This window comes from Canis lupus, chromosome 32, assembly GCF_048164855.1.
Source record: "Canis lupus baileyi chromosome 32, mCanLup2.hap1, whole genome shotgun sequence".
NCBI classification, from domain to species: Eukaryota; Metazoa; Chordata; class Mammalia; order Carnivora; family Canidae; genus Canis; species Canis lupus.
The window spans coordinates 32,849,123-32,871,202 of NC_132869.1; the positions used below are offsets into that span (position 1 = coordinate 32,849,123).

General features: G+C 44.6%; 2 protein-coding genes across 5 annotated transcripts in view; one reads left to right on the forward strand and one right to left on the reverse strand.

Moving 5' to 3' along the window:
- SLC51B (SLC51 subunit beta) overlaps positions 1–17,875 on the forward strand; it is a 23,276-nt gene extending 5,401 nt beyond the window's left edge. For 2 of the 4 annotated variants that reach the window (XM_072809157.1, XM_072809158.1), the window contains exons 2-4: positions 14,749–14,947; positions 15,902–15,992; positions 17,550–17,875. In XM_072809157.1, coding sequence (XP_072665258.1) covers positions 14,851–14,947; positions 15,902–15,992; positions 17,550–17,760 — 399 coding nt within the window. In that variant the 5' untranslated portion in view covers positions 14,749–14,850 and the 3' untranslated portion in view covers positions 17,761–17,875. Of the gene's footprint in view, positions 1–5,366; positions 5,521–7,191; positions 7,629–14,748; positions 14,948–15,901; positions 15,993–17,549 lie in introns of those variants that run through there. The other 2 variants (XM_072809156.1, XM_072809155.1) reach the window with 2 other exon arrangements.
- Positions 17,831–22,080, reverse strand: part of RASL12 (RAS like family 12) — a 13,615-nt gene continuing 9,365 nt past the window's right edge. Inside the window, exon 5 of the mRNA XM_072809154.1 lies at positions 17,831–19,721. Coding sequence (XP_072665255.1) covers positions 19,346–19,721 — 376 coding nt within the window. The 3' untranslated portion in view covers positions 17,831–19,345. The remainder of the gene's footprint in view (positions 19,722–22,080) is intronic.

Genomic DNA, 22,080 nt, shown 5'->3' on the forward strand with positions numbered 1-22,080 from the left:
TAAGCATCTGCCTTTAGCTCAGGTCATGATCCCAGAGTCCTGAGATCGAGCACCACATCAGGCTCCCTTCTCAGCGGGATGTCTGCTTCTTCCTCTCTTTCGTCTCCTCCCCCTCTGCTCAAGCTTTGTCTCCCTGTCTCTCAAATAAATAAATAAAATCTTTTTAAAATTTTTAAAGCTTTGGGCAGCCCCGGTGGCTTAGCGGTTTAGCGCCACCTACAGCCCAGGGCGTGATCCTGGAGTCCCAGGATCGAGTCCCACATCAGGCTCCCTGCATGGAGCCTGCTTCTCCCTCTGCCTGTGTCTCTGCCTCTCTCTCTCCTCTCTGTGTATTCTCATGAATAAATAAATAAAATCTTAAAAATTTTTTAAAGCTTTGAATAATGTTGTACCTAACATTATTTAGTACATTTATTTAAAAAATATATAATGAGATATTAAAATTAGTTAAATAATTGGGAAGCATATATATAATAGGATATTAATATAACTCCACTTTATACACTGATCACATGTCTGATCGTGTGTGTACAGTCTATAAGTCATCTGAGGTAGTGAAATACAATTTTATTTTTCTTCTGCATAAATGACAGAAGCTTTTTCCTGTAACTTCCAAAATGTAGACTATTAAAAGAACCCATTAACTTCCAGGGAACTTTTGGAAATACATAGTCTGCAAACAGCTATAAGCAAATAAACAAAATGACAAGAGATTCCTTATTTCTTTTATGGAAATGATACTATAAAGCCCTCCAAGGAAATGGCTTACGGATCATAACCTTCCAGGTAGAAAAGGCTGCCACTTCCAGGCAGGCCAGAAACATTGACAACCTTCAGGGAGATTGACCAAATCTGGTGAGGTGGTTTCTGGCCTCAGAGCAAACGTGCTGATAAGGTCAGTAGAAAGCATATCTGGCACCATGGAAAGAATGGAAACTTACCCCTGGGGCTTTATACAATTTACAGGGAAAAGTTAACTTTCTGCCTCTAATTTTGTGGCTCTAATTTTGCTTACTGTTCAGCAAGGTCTTTGCACATTTATAGATGCCTCTTTTTAGAACTCTGAATTAAAACATGACACATAGAATAACACTTACATGATTCAGATTCATAAGCTGCATGAAATTGTTACCACCAGACTGAATCACCATACAATATTCCTTTGGAAACTCTTCCCAAATATAGGAAGCTTGTTAAAAGGAATAATATTAATGTGGATATGAATACTTCTGACAATGATGATTATGTATGTTTTGTATGTCTACTTGCCTCCGTTTTTAAAAAAGATTTTTATTTTATTTATTCATGAGAGACACAGAGAGAGAGGCAGAGACATAGGCAGAGGGAGGAGCAAGCTTCCTGCGGAGAGCCCCATGCGGGACTTGATACCAGGACCCCTGGATCATGCCCTGAGACAAAGGTAGATGCTCAAACACTGAGCCACCTAGGCATCCCTACTTGCCTCCATTTAAAAAAAAAAAAAATGTAAAAAGTGATCAACCAGGCATGACATTTAATTAACATAAAGAGACAGCCAATTTTTTTGACAGATCTTTTAAAATAATCTGAGCCAAAAGGAGAGGCTTCAAAAGAAAAATTGTCCCAAACCTAATTAATCAAGGACAGAACTTTTCTTCTTTTTAAATAATTTCACAACTTCCTTCTGGAAAGAAATTATGATTCCTCATCAAAATGTGTAGACAATTTTCTGCTAAATTTAAGACAAGATTTGTTCTAGAAAACTAGTCACCCACCCACCCAACTGACACCAGTCAAGAGTCTTAGTGACCCTTTAATCAACAGTCTTCTTTTTAAAAAAATCTAGTCTGACAATGATTATCTAACCATTCACCAAAAGTGAAATTTTTTTTAAAGATTTTATTTTATTTATTCATGAGAGGCAGAGAGAGAGAGAGAGAGGCAGAGACACAGGCAGAGGGAGAAGCAGGCTCCATGCAGGGAGCCCAACGTGGGACTCAATCCCCAGGATCACACCCTGGGCTGAAGGCCGTGCTAAACCGCTGAGCCACCCGGGCCTGCCCCAAAAGTGAATTTTTAAACTAGGACTACCAGAGGCGTTTTCCCTTATAGCAAGATTGTAATAAAACTAAATGGTCCTAACTAAATTATCAGAAATGTTTTCTTTAATGCTGGTCAGCTGTATGCTGCGGAGTTCCCCCCCAAAGAATGCTTACTGGTTTGCCAAAGGTGATAACAACAAAATTCAGACAGATTAATACACAATGCTTCCTTTCCAAGTGGTCAGGGACACACCCCTCACGTTATTTAGCAATTCATTTTCAAATGAAGCTATTCAGATTGCTGTGTATGGGAATGATTAAACTTCCCATGTCTCATAAAATGAAAGGCCGAGAGACTCTGATTTGATTTTACTCTTGGACTTTGATTTAGTCAGAAGATAATCGGTTATACTGTAACCAGGTGCAAAGGGTCAAAGACATAGAAATGAGGATTATAAAGAGGGTCAACGATATAGAAAGTATCAAATGCTGTAGCTAAGTTTAAAGTGGTGACTGCCCAGTGTCCTTGCTTGGAGAAAGTACATACTTCGTTCCATTGCTACACACCAGTCTCTTCCTCCAACTTCCAATACTTTGCAAAGTTCCTAAAATGCTTCTGGCAAGATATAGGTCTGTTGAAAAAGGATTTGCTCCCTGAGATCATTTTAGTTCAGGATAAAGATTGCTTCCCTTCGGATACCTGTCTCTCTTTTCAACCACTCTCTTACAGATGGAGGCATCAAGTCAGTGCTTAAGCATCATTAATTTTGGACTTAATTGCCCTACCTTTTCCAAAAATGCCCACACTAATTCTACTCTACATTTCTTTCCTCTGGGTTTTTTTTTTTTTTTTTTTAAGATTTTATTTATTTATTCATGAGAGACAGAGAGAGGCAGAGGGAGAAGCAGGCTCCATGCAGGGAGCCGGATGTGGGACTCGATCCCGGGACTCCAGGATCATGTCCTGGGCCAAAGGTAGGTGCTAAACTGCTGAGCCACCCGGGAGTCCTCTCCTCTGGGTTTAATATAAAAATTGGCCCGTAGGAAAAAAAAATACCTGGTTCCATTGGTACCATAATTTAACCCCTACCCGGTTCTTGGCCAGTTAGATTTTTCTAAATCATCTTAAACAGTGTTGCAGTAAATATCTTTGTCCGTCTGTCTCTGCTCCCCTGTGTTGTCATTTCCTTACATCATCATTTTTAGATTTCTTTTCGGTGTTTAGGAAGTTTTTCTCTACTGAGAAGAGAATGTGCTACTATCAGGAAATTGCCAGAATTATTTTTGAAACGGAATCATTAGGTTGGCTTCTGACTGTAAGTGATGTTTGTGAAAATGAAGGTGAGAACAGATGGCTAGCCAAGGGCTTGTCCGCCCCTCCTGGCATCAGCTGATGATGGATGGCCCACCCTAAGGAGCAGAACAGCCTGAGCTGGACGTACACATGCAGCAGGCTCTACCACCTTGAAGCCTCTGCTGGCTGTCAGCCCAGCAGGCATTGCAGAGGCAGGCGGCTGAGAAGCAGAAAGATGCTTCTCTTTAGACCCTGGAGTTCTGGCCAGACCTCCACCCAGCACCTTACTCCTGGGCTGAGATTAAAGTGCCCTGAGCTGAGGAGTCAAGACCCTGGACAGCCCAGGGGGTATTTCCCTAACTTCACCACCCATTGTTCTTAGGAAAAGAGATCTCCTTCATGTTGGGTTTTTAACCTTTTCTTTTTTTTTAAACAGAAAAACTAACTAGTTGGACCCAGGGGAAAATCTCCTGAGTTTAAAAGACCTGGGTTTTGTCAACACATGATTGGCCCCTTCTGATAATAGTTTCTAAAATACCTTTCCTTTTTACTTCTCTTTGAAGCTTATGTATAATCAGATAAGAAAAAGAGGTGCAGGTGACTGGCTTAAGGGCACATGGCTGATTGCAGCGAGGATGAACAGGACTAGAACTTAGTTCTTCTGATGCTACGGTATTCCCCTACTTAACAGTTTTGGGGCACAACTAATGTATGTATCAGTTACAGTACTGGCTAAATTTTTGTAACAAAGAGATCCCAATCATATCAAAGTTTACTTCTCTCACATATAGCCCTCCAGAGGTAGACAGGTAGTCAAGGGCAGGTAGGCTGCTCTCCTCCATAAGGTCATTCAGGGACCCAGATTCTTTTATCTTGTCTGGGTCACGAGCTCTCTCTGAAAAGGGCCAAATGGTAAACATTTAGGCTTTGTAGGCCATACCATCATTGTCCCAACAGCTTGATTCTGCTAATGTAGTATGAAAGCAGCCATAGACATTACACAAGCAAATAGCATGGCCATATTCCAAGAAAACTTGACTTACAAAATAGGCTGCAGGTCAGATTTGGCTCATGGGTTGTAATGTAATGACTTCTAGCCTCAGATGTCCTTTTCACCATTGGATTTGTGTTCCAGACGGAGGAAAGAAGTGGATGGGTTGAAATTTTTCTTCTAAAAACAATAACCAGGGGTGAAAGAAGTAGATGGGTTGAACTTTGTCTTCTAAAAACAAGAACCACAGGCAGCCTGGGTGGCTCAGTGCTTTAGCGATGCCTTCAGCCCAGGGTGTAATCCTGGAGACCCGGGATCGAGTCCCATGTTGGGCTCCCTGCATGGAGCCTGCTTCTCCCTCTGCCTGTGTCTCTGCCTGTGTGTGTGTGTGTGTGTGTGTGTGTGTGTATGTGTGTGTCCCTTATGGATAAATAAATAAAATCTTAAAAAAAAAAAAAAAGTCAGGATAGTGGTTGCCTTTGTTGGGGGGATAGTGCCCAGAGATGGACGTAAGTCTACCTCTGAGTTCTGGCAATGTTCTATTTCTTGATCTGGATGGTGAGGGTTTCACACATGGGTGTATTCATGTGAAAATTCTCTAAGCCATAGCTTAATATTCATGTACTTTTCTATATGCATGTTCTTTTTTTTTCTATATGTATGTTCTACTTCAGTAAAAAAAAAAAAAGTTTACAAAATTTGCAAAAAAAGAAAAATGATTCAGAAGTATCATACTACTTCTCTCATTACTTGGGCTGAGGCAGGCTCCTCTGAAAGGGGACACAGGGCCCTCTGAGGGCCTCATGACATTCCTCAAAGGCGGACAGAGAAGATCTGGGAGGATTGGGGTCAAGGAGTCACTTCAGGCACCCACACTGAAGTGGCTATCCAGCTCACAGTTGTGGTTCTCCCATGGGCATGAGATTTGAGCCATCCATGGTACCTCACTTTCTGGTCATGATAACTGATCCCAAAACATGGGTACATGATCCAGGCCAGGACAAATGGAGTCCTTTCTCAGGAATTGCCAAACTGAGGAAAGGGACCCCTTTCCTTTCAGCTATAAAGATGTGAGCCTGGATTTCCTGCAGCCTGGTCCAAGTTCCTGGAGATGGCTAGACTTCGGGAATGATCCTGATATCCAGAAAGAAGCAAGGAGAGAGCAGGAGAAAGAGCTAAGGATCTTCAGGCTCTTGGTTCCAGCTATCCCAAAGGTCAGCTCCACCCTGCTCTTCCCAGTTATAGGAGCCAATAAATTCCTTTTGAATTCCTTTGATGTTTAAGAGAATTAGTGTTGAGCTCCTCTCTCATGAAAACTCTCAGCTGCCTTTCTCCCCAAAATGCACCCTGGATCAGACCACTTCTTATCATCCCCACAATCCTTTTTTAAGATTTTATTTATTTATTCATGAGAGACACAGAAAGAGAGGCAAAGACACAGGCAGAGGGAGGAGAAGCAGACTCTGTGCAAGGAGCCCAATGTGGGACTCGATCCTAGGAATCTGGGATCACACCCTGAGCCAAAGGCAGACGCTCAACCACTGAGCCACCCAGGCATCCCTCATCCCCACAATCCTGACCCAAACTACCACTGTCTCTTGGCTGGATGAATGCAAGTCTCCCAGCTCCTTTCTTGCTCTTTTACAATCCGTTCTTCACCCCAGCAGGCCAAGTGATCTTAGATAAATATCAGTCAGACCACATCACTTCCTGCTTAGTGATTTCTCATTACATCCTAACTCATCCTGTTTTATAAGGCCTTGCATAATCTGCTTCTGTCTTTCCTCCAACTTTATCTCCTGGCACTTTCCTTAATCACTAGCTCCTTTGCTCCCTCCCTCTTTTTTCTCAAACTCATTAAGATCATTAAATCTTCGGTGCCTTTGCACCCCCTATCCCAGATCTTTTGGGTTTTGGTATAGTAATACAGTAGTCACATTTCCCCTGCCCCATCTCTCTGTATATCATTTTGTTTAAATTATTCACAAGAATTGTCACTAGCTGCAATTATCTTATGTTTTTGCTGACTCTTTTGTTGCTTGTATCCCCCTCCTAGAGTGTGAGCTCCAAGAGAGCAGTATCCTTGCCTGCATGTTTGCCAGGCATCCATACAATAGGTGCTTGGGTACTATTTATTGAGTGAATGAATGAGTTACAAAATGACGTTGGGCTGGAGAACCTCAGACTGAGGTTCACTGTGGGGTCTCCTTTCCTCTGCACCATGCTGCCATCCACACTGTTAATCAGTATTAACTCGTAAAGGAACTTGGACCTCTTACTTGGCTTCACTTGACCTGTTTGCTCATTTGCGAAATGGGAACTCCTTGCTGACCCAACTCCAAAGGTTGCTGGAGATGCAAGGAGCCAGTGGGTGGAAAAGTCCAGAAGAGCCCACCGACAATCAGAATTGCACGGATCTGGGCACCTGGGTGGCTCAGTGGTTGAGCATTTGCCTTTGGCTCAGGGCGTGATCCTGGGGTCCTGGGATCGGGTCCCGCATCAGGCTCCTCGCAGGGAGCCTGCTTCTCCCTCTGCCTGTGTCTCTGCCTCTCTCTGTATGTCTCTCATAAATAAATAAAATCTTATTTAAAAAATGAAAGAATTGAACAGATCTGGCCTTGCTCTGCTTCTCCACCAAGTCCTTCCCCCACATGATCCTATTCAACCTAGCCTGTGGAACTCCTCCTCTCCGGGTCACTCACAGCCTCCCTTGCTTTGCCTTCCCCCACCCTTGGCCCTCAAAAGGTCTTATTTTACAGCTCCTTGTAGAGAATTTACACAAGGCCATGAACTTCACTGTGAGAAAGCACAGGCTATAAAAGGCCAGGCTTGGCTCCTTGTGCCATGGTTAAATATTGATCATAGCAGGAAACAGAGGCCTGGGGTGGACAGACCACATATTCCCCCACAACAATGGACCTCCTAGACCGGGGGTCCTCCCCAGCCCACTCTCTAGGCTGGTGAGAGGATCTAGATGTTTTTTCTTTACTTGAGGCCAACATATAAGGAAAGCATGGAGCTCCTGGTTCTTTCAGATCCTGAAAGTCACATGGAGCCAGTTTGTCATCTGAGGCCACTCACTCAAGAGGTCATTCACCCTGGAGTGACGGAGGAGGTTCCAGGCCTGGGCGTGTGCCAAGGGCGTGTGCCAGAGCTACCAGATGGGCTCCACTGACACAGGCTCTGGAGCACGGCCCCACAGGGGACAGCTGTGTGGGGTGCTCAGGTACAGAGACCCTTGGCACTCCTGTGAGAGAAGGACCCAGAAACTAGTGCTGCTCCTAACAGCAGATCAAGGCACGACCCAGAAGCGGGATCCAGGGTGAGTGTCTTCAACCTCCCATGGGGATGGGCGGCTCAGGATCTTTGGCAGGAATGCCAGCCTAGCGGCAGATGGATGGTGAAGCCCTGTATAAAACGCAGGACTCTCCCAAAGCGGCCTAAGGAGACATGACAGCTAAATGCAATGTGATATCCTGGATGGGACCCTGGAATAGGAAAAGGACAATAATGGAAAAATCAAAGCCAAATGAATCGTGAAGTTTGGTTAATAATTTTTCAATAGCAGGTATATTAATATGATGCTCACTGTAGAAGGAAACTGATTAGGTGCTCTGAAGGAAATGTGTCCTTTGTTCCAGTGGCATCTAACATAACCAGGGAGGGCTGACGCTCAGTTCAAGTCATGCTATCATTTTGTCTTTTTGTTTGTTGGTGTATGTTGATTGTAACAATATTATACAATTTAAAACACACCTTCTGGGGATCCCTGGGTGGCGCAGCGGTTTGGCACCTGCCTTTGGCCCAGGGCACAATCCTGGAGACCCGGGATCGAGTCCCACATTGGGCTCCCCGTGCATGGAGCCTGCTTCTCCCTCTGCCTGTGTCTCTGCCTCTCTCTCTCTCTGTGCGACTACCATAAATAAATAAAAAATAAAAAAAATATAAATAAAAATAAAACACACCTTCTGCTGTGGACATCAGCCACATGCAAATTTGTACACTTTTCTGATTAGTTCCAATACCACTCTGTCCTGCTCACTGTAGCTTTATTTTTTTTTTAAGATTTTATTTATTTATTCATGATAGACAAAGAGAGAGAGAGAGAGGGGCAGAGATATAGGCAGAAGGAGAAGCAGGCTCCATGCCAGGAGCCCGACACGGGACTTGATCCAGAGACTCCAGGATCACGTCCTGGGCCAAAGGCAGGCGCCAAACCTCTGAGCCACCCAGGGATCCCCTCACTGTAGCTTTAGAGTAGGTCTTGTAGTTGGGTAGCATCGGTCCTCTGACTTTGCTCCTCTTCTTCAATATTGTTGACTATTCTGGGTCTTTTGCCCCTGTCCATCTGTATAAACTCTAGAGCCAGTTTGTCCATATCCATAAAATAACTTGCTGGGATTTTTGATTGGTATTACCCTGGATCTATAGATCAAGCTGGGAAGAATTGACATCTTAGTAGTTCTATTCATTAAACAACCCCTATTGGAACTGTTGTCTCAAAAGGTAAATATAATATATATGAGCATTAAAAATACACACAAATACATCAAATATATATTTAAAATATACATACATTAAAATATAATTACATGTATTGTTTTCATGAAGATAATGTATACTCATGAGAAACGTATGTAATACAGAAATGTTCAAAGTGAACGTCTCACATGTTTAGACCCCATCCTACTTCCCCGGGGGGGAGTGAGTGTTGAGGATCTTGACCTTCACACTCTTTTCTCTATGGATCTGGGGGGGTCTGCATATGTGACATAAGTCTATGGCCAATGTTACTAATTAATCCAGACACTCCTGCGTCTGAGACTGAACAGAAAATCACAACCCCTTTTAGCAAGTGCTCTGGACAGACAGTTGGAGCTGGAATAGCAAATCACGTAGATTAGCCATTCCTGTAACTTTGTCCTTCCATTAGTCGACATATATTCAGTAAGTAATGAGTAAGTAGGTAGTATGCATCCAAGTCCCAGAAAGCATAAAAAAGATCTTTCTTTTTCCCTGAACTTCCATCTCTATCTTGACACACAAATGATCATTCATATACAAAAAACTTAGCTCAGTGTTATATTTGTGTCAAAATATTTTCCCTCAAAGTCTGACGCTTCTTCAGTTTTCTCAGAGTATTTAGAGTTGGAAAAAAACTCTGATGTCAATCCTTTTATTAGTACTTTGCTTTTCTGTTTGGCTGTTTGCCATCCAGCTGTTTTGGGATGTTCCTGGCTGAGCATCCAGAGGCTACTACAGAAGACAATGTCAGAGTAGGGGCACTTGCGATTGCCTTGGGGACCCTCCTGTTCTCTCTGCGTTTGTCATTGTTAGTAGTGCCACCATGTTTTCATGATTGGTCTGTTCAAAACCCCTCTCCTGTTTCATTTCTTAAGTTACTCTCATTTTCATTCCTGCTCCCTTTTTCCTCTTCCCCCAGAGATAAGTATCCTAATGTGCGTAATGTGTATCTTTCTTTAAAATATGTTTTTGTAAAATATGTATTACGTGCATATTTTGAATTTTCATAAATGCTATGGCATGCTCCCTTATGATCGAGGATAATTTTTGGGGGGATATATATATATACACACACACTCAGGAGCAGGATTGCTGTGTCGTGGGGGGTGTATACTTACTTTGGCTGATTTGCTCTTAGGATGGCTGCCTGTCTACACTCCCTCTGTTAATGCCTGGGGCTATAGCCCCAGAGCCCCAGCAAGTCCCAGCCTTAACTACCTTTCAAACCAAGTCCATCTAATAGATGCCAAGTATTATTTCATTTTTGTTTTAATTTTCATTCTTTTGATTTCCAAAGAAATTGATCCTTTCTTCATATGCTTACTAGCCTATGAAGGGTTTCCTATTTCGTGAATCGCTTGTTTACATCCTTTACCTTTTTTTTAGGGTTCCTGTCTTTTTTTTCTTGTTAATTTGCAAGAATTCTTTGAATACTCTAGATATCAGTCTTTTCTTGATTTTGAGCATTGTAAGTATCTTATCCCAACCAGAAATGTGTTTGTTACTTGATTGATGGTATTCTTCATTGAATGGATAATCTTTTTTATATAATCAAATTCGTCAGTTTTTTAATTGAATGATTTGAGTTTTTATGGTTTTGTTTAAGAAGTCCTACTCCACTTCTATTAACTTTATGTTTTCCTCTTATATTTAGGTCTTTAATTTTGGAGTCTGTTTTGGTTTGCTATTTGTTAGATGTGCATCATCCAGTCTTCCTTTTCTTCATACAGTGAGCTAGTTTCCCTGACACAGTCTGCTAAACAATTCCTCCTTTCCCTACTGGTTATTAGAGCTACCTTTATTGTGTATCCAGTTTCCATGTGAACATGGGTCTCTATGAAATCTCTGTTCTGATTCCTTGGTATAGTGATTTGGTCTTGTGTCAAAACCACCTTTTTAATCACTGTCTCTCAACCTCTACTGGGACCAGTTCCTCCTCTTAGTCTTTTTTTTTTTTTTTTTTTTTTTAAGATTTACTAGCTACTTTTGTGTGTTTACTTTTTCTATGTAAACATTAGAATAAGCTCATCAAGGTCCTCAAAAAATCTAATAGAATTTTGATTGTGACTGTATGGGATTATTAATTTGGAGATAATTGACATGTTCATAGTATATATCCTATCCAAAAACATAGATGTCTTTCCATTTATTCAGACCACCTATTTTTTTTTCTCTGTAGAGGTCTTTCATATGCTTGGATAAGTTTATCTAGATGATTTATGGCTTTGATGCGATCTTGAATGATATCCTATTTTTATTTAATTTTCCAGTTTCACTACTAATGTGAGAAATGCTATTGACCTTGTATACAGCAACAAATGTATAAATGTAGAATCAGTAAATGCTTCTGTTAGTTCTAATTGTATATCTTTCTAGGTAGATGATCTTGTCATCTGAGAGTTACAAGTCTCAACTCTTTCTTATCAAATCTCACACTTCATTTAATTGAATATATATTACATAAAATATTGTGTAAATTTAAGGTGTACAATATGTTACTTTGATACATTTCTATATTGGAATATGATTGTCTTGTAGCTATGGTTATCACATTACATAATTACAGTATGATATTGTCTATTTTCATTATATTATGCATTAGATGACTATGGCTTATTTGCTATTAGTTGCAAATTTGTACCTTTAAACAATATAAAGCTTATCTTCCCAACTCCCATTTCCTGACAACCACCATTCACTCCATTGTTCTTACAAATCTGACTTTTTTTTTAAGATCCCACATAAAAGCAGAATCATGCAATTGTCTTTCTTTGTCTGATTTATCTTATTTAGTATAATGTACTCCAGGTCCATCCATCTGGTCATAAATGCCAGGATATCCTCCTTTCTCATGGCTGAATAATATTCCACTGTGTATGTACAACACATCTTTTTCATCCATTGGTCTGTCAGTGGGCACCCAGGCTGCCCTCGTATCCTGCCTATTGTGAACAACGCTGGAAAAACATGGGAGTGCATATACTTCTTCAAAATATGTTTTATTTTCCTTTGCATATATTTACCCAGTGGTCAAATTGCTGGATCATATGATAGATCTAGATTTAATTTTTTGAGGAAACTCCATGTTGTTTCCCATATTGTTTGAACCATTATACATTTCCACCAACAGTATATGCCAGTTTCCTTTTCGCCACATCCTCCCAGCACCTGTTGTCTCTTGTCTTCTTGATGACAGCCATTCCAATGGGTATAAGGTGGTATCTCACTGTGCTTCTGATTCACATTTCCCTTCTGATGCGTGATATTGAGCATCCTTTCATGTGCCTGTTGGCCATTTTGATGTCCTCTTTGGAAAAATGTCTATTTTGTCCTGCCAATTTTTAAATCAGATTGTTTTGTTGTTTTTATTATGTTGTATGAGTTCTTTATATATTTTGGATGTTAACCCCTTATACGGTTTGCAAAAATTTTCACCATTCTATAGGCTTTTTTATTTTGTTGATTTTTTCTTTCATTGTATGGAAGCTTTTGAGTTTTATATAATCCCATTTGCTAATTTACACTTACTTCTTCTTCTTTCCTTACTGGGACCTCTAGGACTTATTATAATGGTCAAATTCAGCCAGCAAATTGTTGCCTTGCCATTTATCTTAAAGGGAACGCATTTAAAGCTTCTCCATTAACTATAAGGTTTTCTGTAGGATTTTTATGTTGCCTAGACCAAACTGAAGAGGTTTTCCTTCTACTTCAAGTTTGCTATGAGTTTTTTAAGATTTTATTTATTTATTCATGAGAGACACACACACAGAGAGAGAGAGAGAGACAGAGACACAGGCAGAGGGAGAAGCAGGCCCCATGCAGGGAGCCCGGGTCTCCAGGATCAGGCCCTCGGCTGAAGGCAGCGCTAAACCGCTGAGCCACCCGGGGCTGCCCTATGAGTTTTTATCATACATATCAATCATATGGTTTTTTTCCCCCTTAGCCTATTAATGTAGTAAGTTATACTGATATAGTTTCTGATGTCAAACTGTCCTTCCATTCCTCGTGTTTAAGTTCCTTGGTAATGCTTTTTTAAATACATTGTTGAATTTGAGTAACTACTTTATTTAGGATTTTTGTGTCTACTTTCATAAGTGAATGGGCCTATTATCTTCTCTTCTTGCATGGCCCTCATCTAGTTTTGAAACCAGTGTTAGAAGAGCAATCCAGTTAGTGCTGTCTATTTTGAGGGACTTCTGTAAAATAAGAATCAATTGCTTATTAAAAGTTTATTAAAACTCATGATTAAAGCCATGTAGGCCTAGGTTTTATTTTTTGGAGAGGAGGACTTGGCTTATCATTTTAATTTCTTTTTTCTTAATAAGATTTTTTTCCTAAAGATTCTATTTATTTACCTGACATAAGGAGAGAGAGCACAAGTAGGGGGAGTGGCAGAGGAAGGGGGAGAGGCAGGCTCCTCGCTGAGCAGAGAGTCCTATGTAGGACCCCAAGATCATGACCTGAGCTGAAGGCAGATACTTATGAGACTGAGCCACCCAGATGCCCCTCAATTTCTTTATCATTTAGAAGTTTTCAAGTATCTTCCTTGAATAATTTTGATATTTTCTGTTTTTCTAGAAATTCATCCATTTCATCTAGTTTGTCAAGTCTCTTAGCATATAGTTCAAAATACATTTTTATATTTCGAAATCTCTGGTCTTTTTTTTTTTTTTTTTTGGTCCTATATTTTATTTGCATCTTCTTTTTCCGGGTCAATCTTGCCAGAGATTTATTTACTAATATATTTTTTAAACCAGCTTTTGGTTTTGTTCATCATGTCCATTTCTCCCCTTGATTTCTGCCTCTATTTTTTTTTTTATTATTTCCTTTTTTGTTCTTCAGAGGACCCAAAGATTTGCCTAGACAAATTAACCAGAGGCAGAGCCAGATAAGGGGCCAGCTTCTCATAGCCCAAAGTTCACTTCCGACGGCTTGCTGTCATCAAGCTGGGAGCCCAGAGCAGTTGGGAGAATCAGCACCATGGCCTGGTCTCGGCCTGGGAACAGACCTGGCTGTGTCATAAAGTAGCCTCATGAGGCCACTGAGCACTTGAAATGTGCCTAGTCAGAATTGAGATATGCAGTAAGTGTAAAATTTACACACCAATTTCAAACAGTACCAAAAAGGTAAAATATCTCAACCATTTTTATATTGATTACATTAAAATGATAATATCTGGTATGCGTGGGGTTAAAGAAAATACGTTGTCAAAGTTAATTGTACCTATTTCTTTTCCTTTGAATGTGGACTGTGAACATTTTTGTATTAGGTAGTAATAGTACAGGCAGTACAAGAATACGTCGAGATTTGTGACAGTTTGGGGATGGATGGAGCTTTGGTAATCACAGTTAGCTGAACCTGCTTTGTTCTGGAGGAAAGAAAACAGGCTCAAATTAAGGAAGGATTTATCCAGGGAGCAGGAGTTCAGGCTCTTCCGCTGCGCCTCACTTGGTAGCAGGTGCTGGCAGCTACCTCTCTCTGGCATTTTTCTATTGTCAGCTCCAGCTCACAGGTATGCCAGTCTCCAGGAGAGACACTGATGGGCCGGCCTAGGTGGGGACACGGGGGCCTATGATTCACTATCATCACATGAAAATCAATGGAGGAAAGTGGGACAATTCTCTAAGGAACCAGGGTGACGGAGCACATTGGGCTGCAGAAGCTTGATGGGGATGCTGGGCAGGCAAGAACAGATGTCCCCTGCAAGGGTCCCAGAGTTCTCCCTCCAGGTCAATGTCCCTCTCCATGTGTAATGAGTCTTACTAAAGATTTGAGTGACTCCTACTTCTCTGGTGTCTGCCTCTCCAGACTCCACCTGGCCTGACACCCAGTTGTGCACCGGAGGAGAGAAGGATTTGGGCAGTAAGAGGGTCAAACTGGAGTGGGCTATCCCGTCATGCTCTCTGCTTTGTTTCCAGGTGTCTTCAGGGCTTCTTGCTCAAGGGCCAGGAAGGCAGCTGGAGAGCCAAGAGACCTAAGGATTTCCTTTTCCAAAACATAACCCAACTAGGAGCAGGGGCATGGACCACAGTGACGGAGTCACCCAAGCCCCAGCTGGTACCGTGGTGCCTCAGGAACTGCTGGAAGAAATGCTTTGGGTTTTTCGGGTAGAAGATGGTAAGTTGTGGAGGGCTGGTGGTAGGGGTGGTGGGGTCTGTTCCTCGACACAAGGAGTGGAATCTGGGTCTCCTTTATGGCAGGCTGCACATTTCCCCCAAGGCAGGTACTGAGGCTGAGGGATCTTCATTCCCAGAAGGGTCTGGCCTAACTGTACCCTCCACTTCTCGGGGCATGGTCATTCGTATTCTCATTTACTGGATCATTAACAAATATTTAATAAGTTCCTTCTGTGCACCAGGCACTGTTCTCAGCATTGGGGTTACGGTAGTGAATGAAGCACAGAAGTGTCTGCCCTCATGGAGCACACATTCTAACACAAGAGAAAATAAACAAGACAAGCAACTAAAATGTATAGCACATTGGTGATGAGCTGTAAGGAGGAAAATTAAGCATAGTAAGGGAGTGGAAGGGAAGATACTATGGTCAAGGAAGGCCTCACTAGGAAGCTGACATTTGAGTAAGGGTCTGCAGGAGGTGAAATGATGAGCCACAGATTATGTGGGGGAAGAGCATTCCTGGCAGGGGGAACAGGAAATGCAATAGCTCTGAAGCTGGATCCTGCCTCATTTTGGTTCAGGGTGGACAGAGCTTATTACCTAAATTCAAAATAGTCACTTGATGTACTCTCCGTTGGCAGTTGTTGGACACGGTTTCACTGCCACCCCTTCCTCCCCCTCTCTTCCCATGGCCACACTATTATCCAACTGTAGTGCTGTCCCTCATTAGACAAGGGCTTCTGCAGAGCAGAAATTGTCCCTCCCTCCCCTCTCCCCAACACCAGAGCTCCTGCAGGGCAGGGGCTCATCTTCATTAGTCTCTACCACACTTGGCCCACAGCAGGGGCCAAGAGCTGATGCCATGAGCTGAGTCTGAGCCCAAGCCCCAACTGTGCATGGGCCTGAGGGGGACCCAGCCTTTCCTCAAGTCTCTGTTCCTTGTGTCCTTCCCCAGCATCTCCTTGGAATTACTCCATGCTTGCCCTGGTGGGCGTAGTGGGCATGATCAGCTTCATCCTCCTGGGAAGGAGCATTCGGGCAAAAAGGTGAGCTGGTTTGGTTTGGGGGTGATCCCTGGGGGGTGGGGGATCTGCCCTCCCAAGGGAAATCTAGGGAGTGGTCACCTAGAGGTGCTGGCTAGCCATCTTTTGGGACAGCAAAATGCAGCCTTATAGAATTTACAGTTTGGTGGGGAGACAAGTATAGTTCAGAGTGACAGATACTCTGTGTGGGACAGAGTGTGTGGGAGCACAGTGGTGGGATCTGGGGCCTTCAGGGCAAGAGGGAGAGGGAGAGTGGACCAGGGAAGGCTTCTAGACTGAGGGACAACAGCCACCAAGCTTGAGATGCTGGAAAATGAGGGCCGGGCCATATGGCTGTGGAGTGTGACATGGAGTGGGGGCGGAGAAAGGACAAGAGGCAGGCAGGACCCAGAATTCCATCCCAAGGAATTCAGGTTCTAGCTCATGGGCATTGGGGAGCCAGAGAATGGCTTTGCACAGGGACATGAAGATTTGTTTTAGCAAAGTTAGTCTGTATGTAGGACATAAAAGGAGCCACAGGGGTGTAGCTTCTAAAAAGGTGACCTTGCCTTTCTGACCCTGTCAGGAAGCATGGCCCTTAGAAGGTTAACTCAGGGATGAAGTGGCTGTCCATGGGAGCAGCAGACACTGAGCAGCTCCCTCTACAGCCCCAGCAGAGTCTCTGGGCAGTCTCCTGGTCCCACAGCTGGGTCCCTCCACTATGGCCACGAAGCCTAGGAGTACCTTGCATAAAACCACCTTCGAAGGGAGGACATTTGGGGGAGTTACTGGAAGGAAGGCTAGGTCTTGAATGCCAGGTTAAGGACATGGGCAGTGGGGAGCTACTAATAGTGTTTGAGCTGAGGTGTGATATGTGTGCACCAGAGTTTTAAAAACATGACCAGTGGGGATCCGTGGGCGGCTCAGTGGTTTAGCACCTGCCTTCGGCCCAGGGTGTGATCCTGGAGTCCTGGAATCAAGTCCCACATCAGGCTCCCTGCATGGAGCCTGCTTCTCCCTCTGCCTGTGTCTCTGCCTCTCTCTCTCTCTGTGTCTCTCATGAATAAATAAATAAAATCTTAAAAAAAAAAAAAAAAGACTGGTGTGGGTATGGGGGCTGGTTTGGAAAAGCAAGTACCTAGAAGCAGGAAGACTAGTTAGGAACTTCCTGAAGTCCTCTGTCTGGGGATGAGGTGGATGAAGGTGGGGAGGGGGTAACAAGAACCTGCACTAAGCAGGAGGACAGGCCTGGGATAGAGAAAATGTCAGGAGACTTAAATGCATGTCCAAGATATGTGCTTCTTTGAACCCCATTTTACCTGTAAGGGGAGCGTATGGTGATAATAGTTGAGCTCATGGTGGCTATGAGGATTTGATGAGATGATGCCTGGGTGAGTATAAGCTGTTTCTCTGCCAAAAGCACACCAAACTATCTCCGCTTTCTCCCCTAACAGTTCCCAAAACTGCCTCCTGGATTTTCCCCTCCAATCCACTAATCCACTTGGGAGACCCAGTATTGCCCCAACCACTCATTACTCCAGCTCAGGGAACCCAGCTTCAACCGTGTTTTCTCTTTTTCAGAAATCAAAAGATCCGGGGGAGAAACAAACCAGAAAAACAAACTCCAGAAGACCAAGACTTGGCTGAGGCTGAAACCAGAGATGACAATAACCTGAACATCCTAAGACAGACTTTGCTCTCAGAAAAGGAAAATTTAGTCCAGGTGGAAATTAAATTAAAAGAGAAAGATGTGTCACTGGTTTTCCCAGAGCTACAAGAATCAGAGACCTAGTAAGAGTTCAGAGCACTGCCCCATGCTGTCAGATAAGATAAATGAACTGCAATCAAACTAATAATCTGTTGGGGGGGGGAACCACTTTTTATTAAAATGCTTCTGGAAGCAGGCATTTGGAATTGCATAATTTGTTCAAATGGCAGTGGTCTGACACAAGCGGCTTGGAGCAAAAGCACAAAATCCAGAACCGGCCTGTGGATCAGGAAGCCCGGCTAGGACTCCTCATGCGGTCTTGAGGGGTTCACAGCCTCACTCTGACCTCAGCTTCTCCATCTACAGAATGTGGCTGAAGGCTGGGGTAGAGCTGTTGTTCTTAACTCCACCTCCTGGGATTGCCAAGAGCAGGGTTCTGGGCTCAGAATCCCCTTCCACCCCTTCCTCCTACCTGAGCCCTCTCCTTTACCTGCTTATCTGCTGACGATCCTAAGAGACTTCCTTTGGGCCAGGGGCCCCCGAGGTAAACAGCATTAGAAGACTATGAAACTCCCTGTGCTAACAATGGAATCCCATTGGTGGGGGCGGCCCCAAATAATTTATGTAAAAAATTGCTTTATGAACTCAAAATGCCTTAGGTTCTATCTTTCAAAAGTGGACTTAGAACACTCAGAGCCATTGTTGAAGGTACTGGGTCCTGCTAGACCAGGCTCCCAGCTGGCATACTGTGTTTCTACCTATGAGCCTGGGGCAGGCTAACTGCCCACTGGGTGCTTGATACTGCCAGTTGCAGGTTCCCTGGAGTCCTGGGTGATGGCCACTAGAGAGAATGATTTTGTTCTGCAGTTTTGATCATTAAACTTCAGGAGGCTGGATCTGAGGCTCTGTAGAGCATCTGTAATTTAAGATGGGAAAATAAGGGGGCCCTGTCTCCTGGTGAAACAAAACACTGGAGGCTCCCTACTCTGGACGACCCAGAGCCCCCAATCCTCATTGAAAGCCAAAGCACATGAAATGGCCCTTCTGGGAATTTTACTTCTCACAGCCTGTCCCATAGGATTATTTAAACCAGATTTGATTTGGGTAAACTGTGGGATTTATTGCCTGGGGCTGCTGGGAAGTCAGAGGACAACAGGAGGGCCAGGCTCAAGCCCCCACATGACCCGTAGCCGCTCTGCCCTTCTTGTCCACCAGGTGGTGCTAGGACCTCAGGGTGCGCCTCCTGTGGACCACTCGCCGCCTACCCTTCCTAGAGCTGGACCATGCAGAGCTGTCCACTAGAGGCCACATTAGGCCTGGCTGTCGCTAGAGCAGGGAGGGGTGATGGCACCACGACGGACACCACAATTTCCTTCCACTTCAGGCTGACCCAAGGTCTCTGGGTTGTCTCAGTAGCTATTTCCCTTCAGGGTCAGGGAATGCGGTGGTTACCATGGAAACCAAGGCCTGGAGTGAGCAAGAGCAGCATTCCTGCCTGTCCTTCTGGCTCACACTGTGAACTGGGTTTGGTGCCAGAAAGGGGTCAGCTGCTCACCAGAGGGCAAGGGCTATCGTTCTGTTTGAGGGAAGGCCACTGGGAGAGGCCAGCCCCTGTCCTGCAGCCCCACCCAGCTGCTGAGTCTGGGATCCTCAGACTTAGGCGGGGCCCTCAGAAGATCTTGAAGCCCTTCAACAGAGTCAGGGTGGGTGCCTTGCGCTTGCTCTGGGCCCGGGATGACTTCACCGTGACCAACTTGGCCTGGGCCACGGCAGGCATTTCCTTCAGACTGACGGTGGAAAGTGTGTTGAAGGTACAGCTGGCCAGACCATGCCGGGCGGTGAGTGGAGCCTGGTGGGGCAGGGCCCTCTCCTCGCAGATGAAGAGGGGCCGGGGCAGAGAACTCTTCTCCAGCTCCCGCCGTGCCTCCCGCACCGCCTCGTGGAAGACATGCTGCACGTGCTCAAAGTCCAGGCAGGCGGAGACCTCGAAAAACAGGCACCCGAACTTGCCCGCCAAGGCCGCGCCCTCGGCCTTGGTGACCTGCCTGGTGGGAAAGCAGGGAGAGGCAGGGTCAGGAGCCTGCGTCCAAGTTGGGTGGGCCAGGGCCTACGCTCATCTCCCCACTCACTGGCTTTGTGACCTGGAGTCATCTCATCAGTACAATGGGATGAACATCTGCCTCTCAGGGTTGTTAAAAAGAATCAAGAAAGACCATTTGTACTGTGTGCCTAGTATAGTACCCGGCGCAGGGCCAGTACTCAATAAACAGTGGCTGATGTCTCCAAAGCCAGAATTCAGGAACAAAGCGTGGGCAAGGGAGAAACTTACTGGCTAGACCCTGCTTGTGGCCAGAAGAAGGTGATCATCTCCAGCCCTGCCTCTCTCTAGGTTAGGCCAGCATGGATTCTTGGTCAGGAAGTGAGCCACCCTCAGCCCTGGCCTGTTGGATCAGCTCTAGAAAAAGGCCTGGACTGAAGGGTGTGAGGCCACAGAGGCCTCAGGATGCCTGTGGTTGGCAGAGGTCTCAGGGCTCAGGCAGAGTTTTGCCAGTTTGTCCAGGGGAGGGGCAAGGGACAGTAAGGGTGAAAAGGGGAGAGGGGACAGCACCCATTGTCAGCTTCATCCTACATCCTCTTTCATGGCAGTGGGATCAAATATTTAACTGGAGGGATCCTAGCAGCTTCTGACCTGAAATCAAGGTGAAAGGAAAAAAGACTGGCTCTTGGGTAGGTCAGATGTCCAGAAGAAGGAAGGGGTGGGCCCTGCCGATTGCCCCACCCGCCATTCAGTGGCATAACCCATGAGACAGTTGGTGTTGGTGGGAAGAGGTTAATTTGGCGAGAGCAGGGGGGACTGTGAGTGGGCTAGCTGCCCAGGGGGAATATTAGACAGAGTGATTGTGACAAAAAAGTCCAAGGGCAAAGCATCTAGACTCCCCACCCAGGGCTGGTGTCCTGTCTGTAAGCTCACTGCTTCCTGAGGAACCCTCTTTGAAGGAATACTTGGTATTATTTGCTTTTATGATGAACTTGAGTTTAAAGACTTCTCATTTGGGGGCTTGAATCTTGAATTTTCAGAAACCAGCACCCCATGCATGCAGACATGTATGTAGATGGGTGACACAGGCATGTAGCATTACCCTCTCTTATTTTTTTGCAGCCTGGTGACAATTTTATCAACGGTTCAGGAACCACTGTTCTAACCCACCTTCTCCCGTTTAGTTCCAAGACTGTCATGGGAGACGACACGCTGATGCTCAGCTACAAGACTGACTGCCCATCAAATCCTGACCCACTACCAGGCTGGATCAGAGAAGGAAATGAACGTAAATGCCATGACTTTCCTTAGGGAATTGAAGCTGCTCCGTCTGAGCCCCATAATCTTTGTTACTTGTTCCCAAACCATTTTTACACAATCTTTTTGGCAAAGATTGGGATCAAAAGAATGGTCTGGTTTTTTCCCCTCACACTGAGGATAGATTTACCACAATCCAGTCTTCTGACCCCTTTTCCAGGCATTGTGGGCTCTGATTCCTCTAAACCCACCTTCTGGGGGCACCTGGGTGGCTCAATGGTTAAGCTTCTGCCTTTGGCTTGGGTTGTGACCCTGGAGTCCTGGGATCAAGTCCCACATCGGGCTCCCCACAGGGAGCCTGCCTCTCCCTCTGCCTATGTCTCTGCCTCTCTGTGTCTCTCGTGAATAAATAAAATCTTTTTTTAAAAAAACAACAAAAACAAAAACCATCTTTTGGTTTCAATATGATACAAATTCCTTCATTCCCTTATTCTCTGAGATGGAATTTGTCTTCGTCTGAGGGCTTGGTGGCCTTTGAAGGCTCCTACAGTGTCCCCTCTTCATGAGATGCTCCTCCCTTTCCCACTGCCCATCTGATTTGTTCTGCACCAAAGGTCCCCTCCTGGCTGATACTAGTCAATGGGCCATTGGGGCCTGGGGAAGCAGGAGTGACTGCCATGAACAGGGAGGGATAGGTGGAAGATGGGTGGAAGGTGCTATATTTTGAAGGTGGCCTGGCCACACAGGATAAATGCCAGTGCTGGAGAAGGGCAGTGGGATTACTCATCAAGTGGAAGCATCGTGCTTTCAGGGGCCAAGCAAGCAATTCGAATGTATGCAGAGTGGAGGAAAGCCAGCAGGAGTGGTAAGGCCTGTGGTCAGCTGGAGAGAGCATGCCCCTCCTCAAAGCATTCCAATTCTGGGTCTTTTAAAACACTGTGCTCGCCAAGCAAAATGCTGCAGTGTCTGCTGATAATCTGTCCTCTGGCCTAGTCTGTGACCTCTGATTCAAGTCCAATCCATTCTAAGAGAAGCTGCCCTCAGCACAGCCAACTGGGAATGAGCGAAAGGCCATGCTTGGGTGAGGCGAAAGCTGGTTGGTCCTGAAC